Genomic DNA, 16,846 nt, shown 5'->3' on the forward strand with positions numbered 1-16,846 from the left:
GATCTACTTGTAAGCTCACGATGCATTGCGGCGTGAGCTTGTAGATCTGCTATTTTCGTGGAATGTTTTCGACATGCCCAGAATAGGGACGTTAGGGTTTAAGTGGTTAAAGTACCATGCCAGGTCCGAAACCCACTTAAGACAAGGATCAATTGTCTTTAACTATATTGTCCCATAGGGAAAACACAATTCCCTCTAATGTATCTACATGACTGTAGATGACTGTAAATACATTAGTGAAGGATCTTATCCTCAAGTAGGCTATCTGATGTCAGACATGAATGACGGCGGTAAGGAAGCAAGAAACCGCCAGGCATTATCGATGACAAGAGACTGCCTCTATCATTTATCTGAGATGACCATTTGCTGGCTTAATTAGTTGAGAAAGTGCGGTGATGAGAAAGCCCGCCCTTTTCGTTCGTTACGGGTGGAGGCGTACAGTCGTGCCCTTGTTAACCGACAGAGGGACTGTCGCCTCGGATCGACTCAACTGAAGCCAGTGGAGCTGAAGCTGGAACAGTATGTACCAAACAGCATCAACACGACTGCAGCTACTGTCACAGGGCACACTTGGGCTTTGTTCTGGACGGGGACGGACTATTAAGGACACCAGAGGGACGAGCTGGACGCCCAGACCGTCTGGCCCGAAAGCCCTGTCCCACACCAATTACCAAAGATGTCCCGGTGTTGTTTTAAATGTGACCACTGAGTAAAGTAGGACTCATTCACACCGCAGCTAGTTTAATACCACTTTTCTTTTTTTTTTTACATGTTGAATAAAGGTACACTTATAGTAGAAAATACAGTGGTGAACAATATGTTGATGTCTAACTAAAGGCAAATACATTAAGAGAAGTGATCACAGTGGGATGAAGTTCTAAGAACAGTCTGAGATGCTGAACAAATGTGTGCTCATCCTGTCTTTAATCTACATTTAGTTGACAATACTGCCCCCAGCTGCTTGGTTGCAGTAACTGCTGCCAGAACTGGAACAGAACTTTTGCAAACAGCAAACCAAAATTGAACCCAAATATGCGAGGGCAAAACCACTATCCAAACAACACTGATATAAATAAATCATTGCCGACAGCCAAACAAGTTGATGACCTCCGGCGACTTACGATGGCTTCAGCAGACTGTGGAGCTCTGCGATCTGTCTCTCCATGTGGTAGACGTCCTCAGATGTCTGCCTGAGTGAAGGACAGAAAATGGGAAATCAACACCCGTCGCTAGCCAAACATCGCCAACCACCAGTGAACGTCTATGGCATATTTGTCAACCTTAGAAGTGTCTTTGGTATGTAGCCAACCATCATTTGTAGGACTTATTCTGTTCTATAAGCACTTGCCGTAGCAATTGCCCTAGCCTCGGCGACCCTGCAGGCTTATGCAAAGCCTACTATGTCATTTAGATAGCATGTTATGTAGACAGATGCCAGGTCAGTTGTAGACCTGCCATCCTAGTGTGTATAGCTTCAAAGTACAGATTAATTTGTGATATTATACTGTTTAGACTGATGATAGCTTCTTGGTTTACAGTACGTACCTATGATCCTAGATCACTATGCCTATGCATTTGATGTATTACCTTGTGTTTTCCTTGCTTACTACTGTAGATAGCTCTGGATTAAGAGCGTCTGCTAAATGCCTAAATTGTAAATTGTATAAAATGTTAATTCAGGATATGGCAGCCATTGTAACCAGCAAATAAGATATGTACCGGTAAATTATGTTCTTTTTTCTTTTGCGCAGTAAATATGAAATGGAGCATAAACTATATGTGTATATGTACAGCATGTATGCGTATGCATATTAACCAACATACAGTAATGTAACATTAATGATACCTGTCGATGGCCTGGGCTTTGTTCAACTGACAGTGGAGGCGCTTTACAATGGCCTCGTGACGCCTGTTCTGGATCTGACCGAGAGGAAACACAGACAAAAGTTTTAGTTTAAAGTACGAAAAAGTTAGGATGTTATGCAGGGCTACTTTAGTCACTGTATGGGGAAAAACATTTATCTAAAGCAAGAGAATCACAGTACATGCTTGATGCTTTGAAGTTGGGATGAAAAAATGGTGTAAAAAGAGTTTACAGGAGTAGTTCACCCCAAAAAATACTTATTTTCTATCAATTACCCACCCCATGAAGCCTTGAATTCATGGATTGTTTTTGTCGCATTCCTAAGCCAATAATTTGATGATTATATATATTGAGAGTCTACTTTGTGTCACCTACCGGATACCATTGGCATCTTTCCGCCGTTAATCAAATAATTGGCTTAGGAATGCGACAAAAACAAAAAGAAATCCATGAATTCAAGGCTTCGTGGGGTGTGCAATTGGTAAATGGTAAATGGTGCATTTTATATAGCACTTTTATCCAAAGCGCTTTACATTGATTGTGCCATTCACCCATTCACACACGCATTCATACACCGATGGCGGAGGAAACCATGCAAGGCACCAACCTGCTCATCGGGAGCAATTAGGGGTTCAGTGTCTTGCTCAAGGACACTTCGACACTAACTCTGGGGGAGCGCTCCAGCCCGGGATCGAACTGGGAACCTTGCGGTTTCCAGTTCACTCTACCCGGCCACTCTACCCCTGAGCCACTGCTAGAAAATAAGTATTTATTTGGATTAGCTTTCTAGAATGGAAACCAGCAGTACCTTGGATATCCCAGGAGCACAGTACAGAACCAGTGTCACAAAGGATGCTAGCGGGGGTCATTGTTAAGGTTATTTTCTCAAGGATCCACATATTAAGCACTTATAAGTGAAACAAAGCACTAATGATAAGGATAATTCCTTTTAACAGGTCGTTCATGAAGGTCCTTGCGGTCCTTGCACTCTCGTTTTGCCTTACCTCTATGTCTTTCTTGATCGGGGTTTGAGTCTCAAACTCTTTGAGCAGAAGGTCTCGCATCTCGGCCACAGTCTTCCTCAGGACTGAGATCTCCCTCTTTAGATCATTCACCTCTTTCTGTCAACAAAGTCCACACTAAGACATGAATATACAGGCAGTCACGCACCCACCCACACACACACACACACACACACACACACACACACACACACACACACACACACACACACACACACACACACACACACACACACACACACACACACACACACACACACACACACACACACACACACACACCCACCCACACCCACACCCACACCCACACCCACACACACACATATGCACACACACGCACAGTGCAGTATAGTATAGTATAGTAGCAAGACTATTATTGTGTTGATAGTCCTAATTTAAAATGAATTAGCCTAAATAAATAATTGAACAAATGAAATGACCATCAAACAAAACTAAGAAAGCTTAAGAGTTTGCCACCTAGAAACAGCCTTCAACAAAAGGCAAAATGCATCAAGTGTTAAATAATACATCAACTTTATACATAAAGTGTAATAAAAACTGGAGTGAACCCAGGTCATTGTCAGGCCGTGCGCCCATGCCCACACCTTTGCCTGCTGTGCAGCGCTTCCATTCGCGTCTTGCAAATCTGCTCTCAACTCATCCTTTCTCCTGGTGAGTGTCCGCACCAGTTCTCTCTTCTCCTCCAGCGCCTTCTGGCCCACCGTCTGGCTCTCTGCGCGAGCGACCGCCGCCCTGTGCCCCTCCATCTTGTTGCGGTAGGTGTTGTACCCGGCTAGTGTGATGCGGGCCGCCTCCTCCTCCTCCTGGTTGCGGAGGAGCAGCTCAGCGTTGCGGTTGTAGAGGTTGGTGGTATGCTGCCCGAGGGCCTTCAGGCGGCATTGCCGGTCCTCCATCTCTCCCTCCAGGTAGAGAACCTGCCTCATCTTTGACCTGAGCTCCAGCTCCGCCTCCTCGCCTCTCCCCTCCATGTCTGACAGAATGGCCTGGAAGCAGTGATGGAAAAAGTACTCAAATTATATACATATGTATCGATACTGCAATATAGAACTACTCTGTTACAAGTAAAAGTCCAGAGTTCAAATTGTACTTGAGTACAAGTACAAAAGTATTGTCATCAAAATATACTTAAAGTACCAAAAGCAAAAGTACTCATTATGCAGAATGTCTCATTTCAAGTTTTCAAATGTATAAATATCTTTTGAAAATAGCAGATCTACAAGGCAAGCTCACAATGCGTCGCATCGCGACACATTGTGAGCTTGTAGATCGGCTATTTTCAAATGGCCTAAATGTATATAGGGCTGAAGTGGTTAATGTATGTTTTGTAATAATAATTAGTTAAGTAAGTAGTTAAGTAACTAACTACAGTTTTCAAATAATTGTAGTGGAGTAAACAATATTTGCCTCTGAGATGTAGTGGAGTAGAAGTAAAAGTATTAGAAATAGGGAAAACATTTTTTTTAAGTACAGTACTTAAGTAAATGTACTTAGTTATTTTCCACCACTGCCTGGAAGTGAAACAAGGGAAGGGTAGTGTGGCCACTAAACCCACTGGCTTTAACCAAATGAAAAAGACCATTCTACATACTGTATACCTGTTTAGGAAAAGTCAGGGTCCTATAGGTTTTATTTGGTGTTTTGAAATAAAAAGGTCAAAATTAAATGACTTGGCCATGATTCAGAGAAATATGTTTATTTCTATCCATCACTAATATTCCTATTAAAGCTAACATTGTTACAATTACTACCACTATTACTATTACTACTACAGTACTACCACTTCTAGTAGGCTACTACTTCTACAACTTCTAGGCCTACAACCACCAAAGTCTCTTTAATACGATATGCTGCTACTACTGTACTACAAATTATGTAGGTCTGTTTGTGCGACAGCTATGTCACAAACTATGTAAACTATCAAAATGACATGCTATGAATAAAATAAAATAAAAAAGACGGAGGAGATGGTTCAAGTGGATTGTGAACAAAGTGCATTGATAATAGTGTTGTGAGCTGAACCTGCAGAGAGCCGAGTTCCTGTTGTTTCTCCTGCAGGGCCTCATCCTGGAAACAGCCTTGATCGCTGACATCTCTCAGGGCCTTGGTCAGTGAAGACACTGAGTTGTCACCTGTCTCTGGAAAAACAATGTGAAAACACTGAGTTGTCACCATGTCTCTGACTGCGATAAATGTGACACTGCCTCTGGGATAATAATAGTGAAAACACAGAGTTGTCACCTTGTCTCTGGGATAACAACGTGTAAACCCTGAGTTTATCACCTGTCTCAGGTATGACAATGTGAAAACACAGAGTTGATCATTTAATTATAATTTGAGCCCCATTCCTTTGGGGTATTCGTCACTATATTTGCACAATGTACACAGTGAAATGTGTAGGCCTATTTAACTTAATCCATCCTAAGCAGTGGGCTTGTTTCCCAGGCGGCCTCTTCTCTGGGATAACAATGTGAAAACACTGAGTCACCTGTCTCTGGGACAGTGGTACTTAAGTAAATTGACCAATACCACAATGTAGAAATACTCTGTTACAAATAAAACTCTGGTATTCAAAATTTACTTGAGTAAAAGTACAAAATAATTTGCATTAAAATATACTTAAGTACTAAATTGTTTAATCTATGTTTTGTAATAATAATCAAGTATCTAAAGTTTTCAAATAATTAGAGTAAAAGTACAATATTTGCCTCTGAGACAGAAGTAAAAGTAGGCCTATGGAAAATTGGAAGTTCTCCACTAAAGTAACAAGTACCCAAACTAAGTAACTAAGTAAATGTACTTAGTTATTTTTACACCACTGGCTAGCTAGGACCGTGAAGACGGCAAGTAGCAAGCTAATTTATCAATTATTGTCAATTATACTGACATAATAAACCAACATTGTTAAACTGTCACACTCACAGTGTGACAGCTACCAGTGGTGGAAAGTAAATACTACTAGTACATGTACTCAAGTACTGTTCTTAAGTACCATTTTGATTTTTTTTTTTTACTTTACTGGAGTATTTCCATTATTTATACCGTCACACTCACAGTGTGCTACCTTACCATTTCCCAAAGGATTGGCGTTTGCCATATTAGCCTTTTTCTTTGTTTTCTTTGCTAAACAGCTAGCACGTTCCAAAACAAAAAGAACAATATAATAAGGAGGCTAAACCAAACGGTCTTTAACAATAATAACACAGCTTTTCTTCTGTTTTTAAGAGCGTTTGACCTCTTCGTCATGGCGGTTCATCTGTGCTGTGCTGCGCTGCGACCAGGAGAGGGCACTGCTACGTCTTTTGTTTTTTGTTTTTGCAAACCCCTCGTCAAACGACACATGCCTACAACTCCCAGAGTTCAACATAGACGTTGACGTCACTTCCTGATGTTGTCAAAGCTGATTGACCAATGATTGACACCTGGTTTGACTTGAGCTGGCGCGAGGCTGGGCGGCAGCTACGCATGTGGAATTTTAACAGAAATAGATAGACTGTCATTAAACCAAGAGTCAAACACAACTTTGAAGAATGTCTGCTTTGCCTTTGAACTAAGTAGCTATGTAACTTCATAACCATTTATAATGTTATAGCCAGTATACTGTAATATAGGCTACTGCAATATATTGTAGCAGTAGCTAGCTGTAGCTAGTACTGTACTTAAGTACAATGATGAGGTTTTTTTTTTTTTTTTTTTTTTACTTTACTGGAGTATTTCCAATTTTCTGTACTTTTACTTCTGGGCTACAGCCTACTCCACTACATCTTTGAGGCAAATATTGTACTTTTAGTTGCTAGTTGTTAGTTACTTTGTAAAACATACATTAACCACTTCAGACTCTTTTGCTCACCATGAAAAGAGCTATAATTATGTCACAAATCCACCAGCAAAAGTCCAACACAAGAAGACTGCTATCCTCAAAGTAAAGCAAAAGGAACCAGTTCCATGTTTGGTGAGTAACAGCAATAAAATAATGTATTTTTAAATGTGGAATATTTTACACTGTATACATTTTTGTGAAGAAACAATAACTTCGTTTTCATTACAAGTGCGAATGTTCACTTTTCCCCAATGTATATTACTGACGCTTTTTTAATGATTTATGTGGCATCATTCTTACCTGTTGTCTTGTGTGTATGATGACTAAGGCTATGTGAGTAAAATTTCTCATCAGCAACAATATGCTCTAATATTGATGATATAGGGAAACAGTCAGATAAGTACGGAGCCCTCCAGTGGCCAGACAACTTCTGATATTTATATATCCTACTAGCCCATATCAAGACAACAATATCAGACAGTTAAACAAAACAGAAAAACAAAACATAATTGAATATTACTTTTGGAAAAAATACTGTGCAGATTTAAGAAGGAAATTGCAACAGGAGAGGAGGAAGTTGGTACATATTGTATTGACTGTACTTGATACCATTGCCATATAAAGCATAAAAAAAAAATATATATATAGATATATTTTCAATGCTCTAGAAGCTTTACTGTGAAATTAATTGTATATTCATGATATAGCCTATTTTTGTATTTGTTTATACAGAGTTTGGGTGAGGTTTCCAGGGTGGACTTCTACCCCACAACTGTATGATTATTAAATGTTGGGGGTGGGACAGATTTAGCGGCTCAAACACCAATTTCTAGTATCTATAAAACATTAATTTTTCACGAGAATGACAAATGGATATAATAACTTTGTCTTTATGTTTTCCACATTATTAGAATGTCCAGTATTTAAAGTTATTTGTTGCCCTGCATTAGTTTAAAGTAACTAATTTCAGCATGATCATCACATTTTATTTGACCTGTTTAGTTAATTGTGTTAATGTGGTGGTGATTAGGGTCATGTGCATCTGCCTTGATTGTTTTTTTGTTTGACACATAAGGGTTGTCAAAAGTATCAATACTTTGATACCTTTTCATTACCGTATGTTTTGAAATGATACAATTCCTTTAATCCATGGTATCAAATGTACTCGAGCTGTAAAAGAAAAAAGATCTACAATCACATTTTCAAACCAAGGCTGCATAGATGAAACTTGAATAGTGCGTTGCTCCTCATCAATTTAATAGTGAGGGTATAGGCTATACCATCACATCTAATTATTAAAAAAAACATTATTTTAGCTGGGTTATCGAAAGAGTTATTGAGTATCTTTTTTTAATACTAGTGTTATATCGATTATGAAAATTGAACATTCTGGTATGGTGACAACCCTTCTTTGACATATGGTTTTATGTAAATTCATGTTATTCCTGCTGCAGTATGGATGTAAATAAAACACTGCTGCTGACCTGGGCTTTGGTCCCAGTTGAGATACAAAATTCTGCTCAATATTTTCCCTGACATAACCACTAGATGGTGGTCTATCCACATAAACTCAAACATTCTATTAAACTGAATGAAATGGGTTTTACATTACTTACTTTACTTAGTGATGTAGTGGTGTCTGTATTATATCTAATTAATAGTAGTGTGATGATGCTGTAAGTGCCAGTAATGCCCCTGGTTTAAGCAGGAGGCTGCGGCCACTAATGATATGAATCACTGCTACATGTCTTTTGAGATGTTAAAACTATGGAATCTTCCCCAGGGAAATTCATAATGCAGTAATGAAAGAAGTCCATTTGCAGCAGGTGTCCACTAGAGGGAGACAGGTGAACATTAAATAGTATTTACACCCAACTTAAACATTCCCTTTCTCTCTCTGCTTAATTGTCATAATACTTTTAAATATAACAAAATAGCTTGTCTGTTTTATATATTTATTGAGGATTTTATATTTAGAAACCATCAGTATTGATATTCTCCATTTCTGTGTTCTCATTTACTTTTCTGTGTCCCATCTAAAAACATGCTGTATTGAGTGGAGGTTTGTGTATGAAGGTTTGGGGTGTGTTTGTTAACTGTGACATAAAACCACCTAAAAGCATTCAAATTAAGGCTGAAATTGAAATGCTGTTTACAGGTAGAAGTCACACCATCAAAGAGATTGCAAATACAGTATAAGGCCTATATTTTAGCTTCATATTGTTATAAACAAAATCATAGAAAAATATACCAAGTTGACTTGGAGGTGACGAAAACACAACTATTGTTTGGTGTGCAAACTATATCTTAGGATGAAGCTTATGTTCAGTGAATACATCTTTTTTTCCCAGTTACATAAAAGTAACTTGAAATTAGAAAGCTTCTGAAGGGATACAATGGAGTACGGTAGTATAGTGTTTCAAATGTGCATTCCTAATTAAACAAATGTTATTAACTTAATAATCACTGCAGGATCATGAGATCATATACTTTACAATATCCAAAATGCAGACACAAATTATGTCAGTTGTTCACATCTCACATGTCGGCACCGTGTAGAAAGTAGAAATCTCTGTGCTGGTCCTGAGTGGTGCTGATGTTGGTGCTAAGAAGCACAGACGCCCATTGCATTTGCAGCCCCTTCAGTGGCTTTTACGTTATGTTAAAAGTCACTTCAAATTGAGCCGAACACTGTCTGCCTCTGACAGGGGCCCCTTAACTAGGGAGAGGGGGGGGGGGAAACACACTTTATAAATATGAGGTCAGAAACACAGTATACTGTAATGTACATACACAATTTAACTACCCATCTATGTAATACAGTGTCAATTCACAGATTTAACAGCAGTGTAACATCTATGTTTAGCCAGTCCTTGTAATTAACCACTTGAGTCCTACATCATCCCTATTCTGGGGGAAATGTTGACCGAAAATAGCCGATCTACAGCTAGAGCTCACGTGTCACAACGCAACGTATTGTGAACTTGTAGATCGGCTATTTTAGGGCGAAGAGATTTGGTGTAGAGGGAAAAAAGAGCGGACCAAGGACAGAGGAAACCCATGTCTAGTTTACTAAGAGTGCAAGGGATTTAGTAACCGTACTGTTAGCCCCACAGTGCATTGTGTAGCCCAACTAGACACAGACCTACAGGCTGAACTTACTGTATCTATTCACAGCTTCAGCCATACATCATACTTAAACACACCATTTGTCTTTCTCCAGTCATTAAAACATTACCTAACTTACCTGAATAATTGAGTCAGTGGTTCGCCGAACATTATTGCATACTTAATAAGTCATGGACATTAGGGTCATTAATCAATACATTATGCAAGCACTATTTTCAGCTAGACTTCTCAAATCAATCAGTGCTTAAACATGCATTAAAGTGCAATGATAACATTGACAACATATTAAGAGGCAATAAAGTGAATTTTGATGGATCACTTATCTCAAGTAAGTTTCTTGCACGTTGATTTCCATACCATATTGAAATGAACTGAATCCAATGGCTTCCTAGAGAAAACAAAAAACAAAAGAAAGCTTATATTAATATATTGATTTTACCGCAAGTCATAGTTAATGGACTGAGTCTGATGTGAATTTGTATCATCATGACCAACTTAAAACAAAAAGTTTTATATTCTGATAGTAATCATTGCTAGAGTGTTAATAGGCGTCTCTCCAGCTCTTTAATAAGCAGAAAAGACATGTTCAGGTAGGCAGGTAGGTTGCCAATAGCCAATTAGGAGAGAGTATGCATTTATCAGTGTTCCATTTCCAAATTTGTCTACTCATTTCTTTGTGTCATCACTTCCAATTTTACTTGTGCACGGATACGTGCGCGCGAGTTTGTTGTGCACACACAGGAACAGATTTTACTTATTTGTATTTACCATAAGCCATCTGCAGTTTGGAATCAATTTTGACAGTATTTCTGCTCATTTGAGTAGATGTGAGCATGTTGTCTCAAATGTACTGTTCTGACACCGTGCTAGCAGATGTGTCATCGTCGCCTCTCTCCACTTCGTCTCTCTCTTTCATTCTGCTTTCCCTCCCCATCATCCTCTTACCTGCCGACTGTCTTTTTTGTGTTACGAGTGCGTGGCGGTGTGTTTACGGATACGTGCGCGCGAGTTTGTTGTGCACACACAGGAACAGAGTGGCTGTGAGCTGAACCAAGATAAACTGTTACAGATGAACACATTTTCCCCACAGCCATTAACTCACACACACACACACACACACACACACACACACACACACACACACACACACACACACACACACACACACACACACACACACACACACACACACACACACACACACACACACACACCTATCTCCGATCCATAATTGCAGTGTAGCTGCTGTTATAGAGAGCTAGCTACTAGTTAAGGACAGTTCACTCTCGTCTCATCTGCATGTCTGTTTGAATTATGCATGGGATTTGTAAATGAAAGACAATTCTTTTTTAATTATACCCCCTCGTCTTGGCGTTAATTCTAACTTAACGGCTATTCCAAAGCTGTGTCCCTCCGGCCTTTCAGCGCCGGCCTAACTTCAGCCAGTTTCTTCAAACAGCTGTGGGTTTAAAAAAAAATCGTTTTTCCTTTTTTTGAGTGAGTGTTGGCGTTCAGATGAAGCCATTCTCCAGCTTGATAACATATATTTAGGCCGTAATTTATCCCCGTACTCACGAGGCAGCAAAATTCATCAGCAAAAGTGGCTTAAAAAGTGAAATATGAAAACATTTTTAAAACCAAGACTCACTTTGCATAGTTTGCAATTATATATGTTTATTTTATTTTTTAATTGTTATTTTTTGCATGCACATAATTGGTAATTAGCAAAACTCTTCACACAAATCTCATATTCCCTGTTTGCTAAATGTGTGCCGGTGGCTTTCTCCTAAACACACAGGAAATGAATCATTGCGTTATTTGGGGTGTGAATTGAAGGTCTGTTTGTAGACCCAGTGGGTGTTTGTTTTCCTTCCCATTCCTCTCCCGCTCTCTCTCTCTCTCTCTGGACTTGACCCATAATCAGAGCATAAATGTTCATGTTTTGTCAGATAGAGAACAAAGGCGCGAGGGCGAGGCCATTGTGCTCGTTCGCATTCGCATGCATGCTCTATGTGTGTCTCTGCATGGTATGTCCCCATGTGGAACAGTTGGACACTCGGGGGACGCATGAACGTGAGGTCTGCAGGGAATAAGGGTTAAGGAAAAAGGGTTGCGTGTGTGTGTGTGGGTGTGTGTGTGTGTGTGTGTGTGTGTGTGTGTGTGTGTGTGTGTGTGTGTGTGTGTGTGTGTGTGTGTGTGTGCGTGTGCGCGCGCGCGTGTGTGTGTGTGTCCGTCTCAGCAGCTGTGACCTAGAATAAGACATGTTTTTATCCCACAGTGACATTCATCTACCTACACACACACACACACACACACACACACACACACACACACACACACACACACACACACACACACACACACACACACACACACACACACACACACACACACACTTGAACCGCTTGCCTCCTGTTTATAATGACTAGATGTATATCTGCCTCAGACTCCTGTATAAGGGTCCATGCCACTGGGAGCTCGACATCTTGTCCTTGCCTCCCATCTGCATCACGTCCTCTGCACAAGGACAAGGAGGTCTACAGGCTACACAGCGCACACACACACACACACACACACACACACACACACACACACACACACACACACACACACACACACACACACACACACACACACACACACACACACACACACACACACACACACACACACACACACACACACAGAGAGAGGCAAGTTTACACGTTTGCATGTACACAGAGGCTGACTCCAAGTGTTTTGTCAGTGGTCTAGATCACTATTTCTCAACCAAGTGAATTCAGGCTACACACACACACACACACACACACACACACACACACACACACACACACACACACAAGTGCACGTGCGAGGAGAGAAGCATGAAGACAGGAACAAGGTAAATGACAGGCAGAGAAAAAGAACGATTGTGGGGTGGGGTTGAGAGAAGGACATAGAAGACTGACGTCAGCTTTTGCCATTATGTTCATTCAACAAACAATTTTTTCACTTTGTTATGTTGTGATGACGTACAGACTCGCAATCAGTGGGCATTCAATGGACATTCAGTGGCACGTTCTCTTTTCAATACAGTCTGACACACATGGATAACTAGCATGACTACAGTATTGAGCAGCGGTTTCCAACCTGAGGGACGGGGCCCACGCGTGAGGATTTTGCGAGTGGGTCTCCCAAAAAAAAACTAAGATTTTATTGATAGTATAACATTAATACAAACAAATGAAAGGAGTAGTTCAACCCCCAAAAATACTTGTTTTCTATCAATTACACATGCCATGAAGCCTTGAATTGATGACCGGTGATGACCGGCTGAGTCTATCCAGTAGGAGAGTCAAAGAGTGTCCTATAGCCACCCATTGAATTATTGGCTTTGGAATGCGACAAAAACTAAAAAATCGTTAATTTGTTTAGTGAACCACTCAAAGAAAACAAATCATAGTATCGTTTTCTTTAAAATCTTGAAAAATTGAGTTGTCATTGTGATACTGATAAATAGGAGATAACAGATAAATAGCACTGCCTGGTCAATCAATTTGCCTCTAATATGGTATCACCATTCGTAGAATATCTCGTGGAGCTCAGTGCGCAGATCATGAGATTGAGTGAGTTATCTGTGTCAGTGTCAGCTTCTTGAACTGTGAGCTGCAAGCAATATCAAAGACATTTCATTGTGCTTTTGTATGCCTATATCTTCGTACGTAAGAGAGAATGATTGAAGCACTAAAGCATTTAAGTGTTTTCTACTGTATGAAAGTAAGCCTACCTTCTCCTTTGAATTATGTATTTATATCAAATCTTTTATTTGCTTTTACACTGTCAGGGTTGCAGCTGAAAGAATAAGGCTGAAATTGTTATACAAATTTACACAAGAATACTAGCGATGCATTCCTTTAATGGAATACATAAATAATATAATTGACACATTCACATAGTTGGCGATTTCTTGCCAGCTGTCCTTCTTGCATTTGGCAGCTGCAACTATGTTGCTTTTAGCCTGGATTATGTGTTTGAATTGTTCGTATTTTTCTAATGTCATACTTTGTGCTTCGTTAGTGAAATATGCTGCTCTGCTGCCAGTAGATTTGCCCGTGTTTGTGATTGGTCATAGGCTGCAAACACTGGCTATTTTATGTGATCATCCTGGGTTTACTTACTGAGTTGATAACCATCATCGTGTGACCGCAAGGGCTAGTTAAGTCAGATAATGAAAAGTTATCCTGAGTATGTGGAACTTACTTTGTAATACAGGCTGCTTGTGAGTTAGTTTATTCACTTACAGGAGGGGGGGGGGGGGCTTCCTCAAGCCAGTTAGTTGGGCTTTCACAAGAATTACATTTACTGGCTTCTATAAACACTGGCATAGTGTTTCTGTATGTCCATGTTTTTTCTCTCACAAATGAGCACTGAAGATATTGCCTTGTTTCCACTGCGGTCTGTCCTCCACTGAGTCTCTTGTCATCCTCCCACAGTGAAGTACACCCTTAATTGGATTTGTCAGAAAGGATTTAAAATGTCTGAAGTTTCTCGCTCTTTCCGTCCGTCTGCCCAACTCCTCTCCTCCCCCCTCATCTTCCCCTCCACCTGTCCTCTTCTCTCCTCTCCAACTCACTCTCTGCCCCCCATACCCCCCCCCCCCTCTCTCTCTCTCGCTCTCCATTCCCTCTCTCCACTCTGTAGAGGGTCCAAGTGACATTTGGCTGTCCCCTGCCTCGAGGGGGTCCAGGAGATGCAGACGTTTTTGGCAGGCATGCACAGGGACGCCTAGGGGTCCTGACGGGGGCTCCTGGACCAGGAAGAGAAAAAAAGCACACATCGTAAAATGCACCCACCGTCAGGAACGCACGCGAATGTAAGCACGCACATACACACGCACACACAGACAGACACGGACACGCCGCACACTCGAGCACAGCACATGAACACATGCAAATGTAGAGAAAATGTCTTTGCACACCAACCCAAATAGGCTCCGGAACACACATGCACACAAAGGCTGAAGAAAGAGAAAAGTTGTGTCTCTGTGAGGGAAATTGCCCCCATGAGGTTGTTGTAAAACTTGAATTTAGTGTTCTGTTACTTATTTTTGGCTGACTTTATCAGGAAATTCCTCATACGTGATAATGAAAGTTAAAGTGATGAGCTCATTTTCAATCATGAAGCCAAGGTGACACTCGGTTGTCGAGTGTGATTGAGTTTAGTATAGCAGTTTAGTGTATTGCAGTGTTTACTGTTAGTGTCTTATTGCTCGTACACACTGAATGACTTTCAAAGGTAGCCAAATCCCTGTGCAGTTCACACTACGCTACACAACTATCTTTCTTCAAATCGGCTGTCCTAAATCGTTATAGTGTGCCCTAACACACAACAAGATTTCACCAGGATGCAATATACAGACACAATATATAGACATGCAATATACCTTTTATTGTTTTTATTCCACTGCATGAGTTTTTCCCCCATTACAAGCTGGGATTGTGTAGAGAACGTGAGTGGAAATGGTTAAACAAAAACATGATTGATAAACGCTTCACTGTTTCATTGAAGCGCTGAAAATGTGAGGCCAACTCGACGTTTTTGTAGCTTTTGTAGCAGGTGTTAAAAGCAAAAAGCGATGAGCATCAGTTTGTATTCATGTTGTTGGCTTCCATTGTCGCTTTGTAGCTGCTAGTGTGAACACAGAATTAGCCCGAAATAGCCAATGTACTGTATATTCTTTAAGCTTGCAACACATCACCTCCGTGGTGCGTTGATGAGCTTATACATCAGCTATTAACAGCACGTGACACCGTTGCACGATGGATCATATCTGTGTTCATTTGTCAGTGAAAGATGCAGTCGGCCCATGTCACTCATGCATTTGTCTGTGCATAGTGTGTGCCAAAGACAAAATTCTCTATGGCAGTGGTTTCCAAACTTTTTCATATCAAGGTCCATTATTTATTCGGCATTTGAGCCATGGATTCATCACCATTTGATGAGATTTAGCCTCTCAGACCCAAGAATATTTTGTAATTGCAGATGTAATGCAGATGTTAATGATAATAATTGATAATAATTGAGAGCGTAAAATGAAACCCATTTGGTGTAATTTTACACTCTCAAGAGTTAAAGATCTATAAGGGTCCATTTGGTTACCAACTCTCCATCATTTAGCTGGGGACCACCTGAAACCTCCTCAAGGACCACTGGTGGTCCCCGGACCACTAGTTGAGAACCACTGCTCTATGGAAAAGTCTTGAAACTGGGAATTCGACAGGGAAGCGATGTCAGTGCAGGAGTGTACAGTATGTGCATTATCGCAACTTCCTGGGTTTGAATCCAGCTCGGGACTTATATGTCATCTCCTATTCCTCAGCAGTATTCTTAATAGTATTAGCAATAGTAAAAACATGCCACATCACTCTTTCCTTCTCCAACCGTTCATCTAGCCCCCCCCCCCCCCATCTCTTTCTCTCTCTCTGTCTCTGGTGTGTTTGAGGGATAATGCACTGATAATTTGAGGGGTGGAGTGAGGGGGGGTGTAGGGCCTGGAGAGTGAAAGAGTGAAAGATGGAGGGAGGGCGAGAGGTTGAGGGAGAGGGGGGAAAGATGAAGGGCTAATTGCAGGGCGCCGGAGAGCGTCTGCACGGCGCTGCCCGCTGTTTTGGCACGGCCACAATTACCTGAGAGCCGCAGCTGTTGGACGGCATCGTCGTAGAAACGGACGGAGAGACGCGCAGGGAAAGAGGAATGTGAAAAAGAGAGGAAAGAGTGCCCAGGAAAGATGGGGAGAGTGAGAGAGGACAGATCAAAGAGGAGAGACTTTGGTAATATCTCAGTGAAACGTGGTCTCTTCTCCAGTTGCCAACCATTCCTCCCAAGATGACTGAAAACACATTCATTCATTCATTCATTCATTCATTCATTCATTCATTCATTCATTCATCTATCCATCCTTCCATCCATCCACCCATCTCCATTTTGCATCTTGAGTGTGGGTGATTATTTAGT

General features: G+C 40.8%; 1 protein-coding gene across 1 annotated transcript; it reads right to left on the reverse strand.

Moving 5' to 3' along the window:
• Positions 1-421: 421 nt before the first annotated feature.
• Positions 422-16,545, reverse strand: ccdc122 (coiled-coil domain containing 122; the record flags this gene model as incomplete). The annotated part of the gene is made up of 8 exons (XM_084050954.1): positions 422-653; positions 1,122-1,190; positions 1,847-1,920; positions 2,869-2,985; positions 3,492-3,890; positions 4,927-5,042; positions 5,146-5,152; positions 16,519-16,545. 8 exons carry the CDS (start codon positions 16,543-16,545, stop codon positions 422-424), a joined length of 1,041 nt encoding a protein of 346 aa, XP_083907080.1.
• Positions 16,546-16,846: the final 301 nt, after the last annotated feature.

This window comes from Gymnoscopelus microlampas (genome assembly GCF_963454915.1).
Source record: "Gymnoscopelus microlampas genome assembly, chromosome: 24".
Classification (NCBI taxonomy): Eukaryota; Metazoa; Chordata; class Actinopteri; order Myctophiformes; family Myctophidae; genus Gymnoscopelus; species Gymnoscopelus microlampas.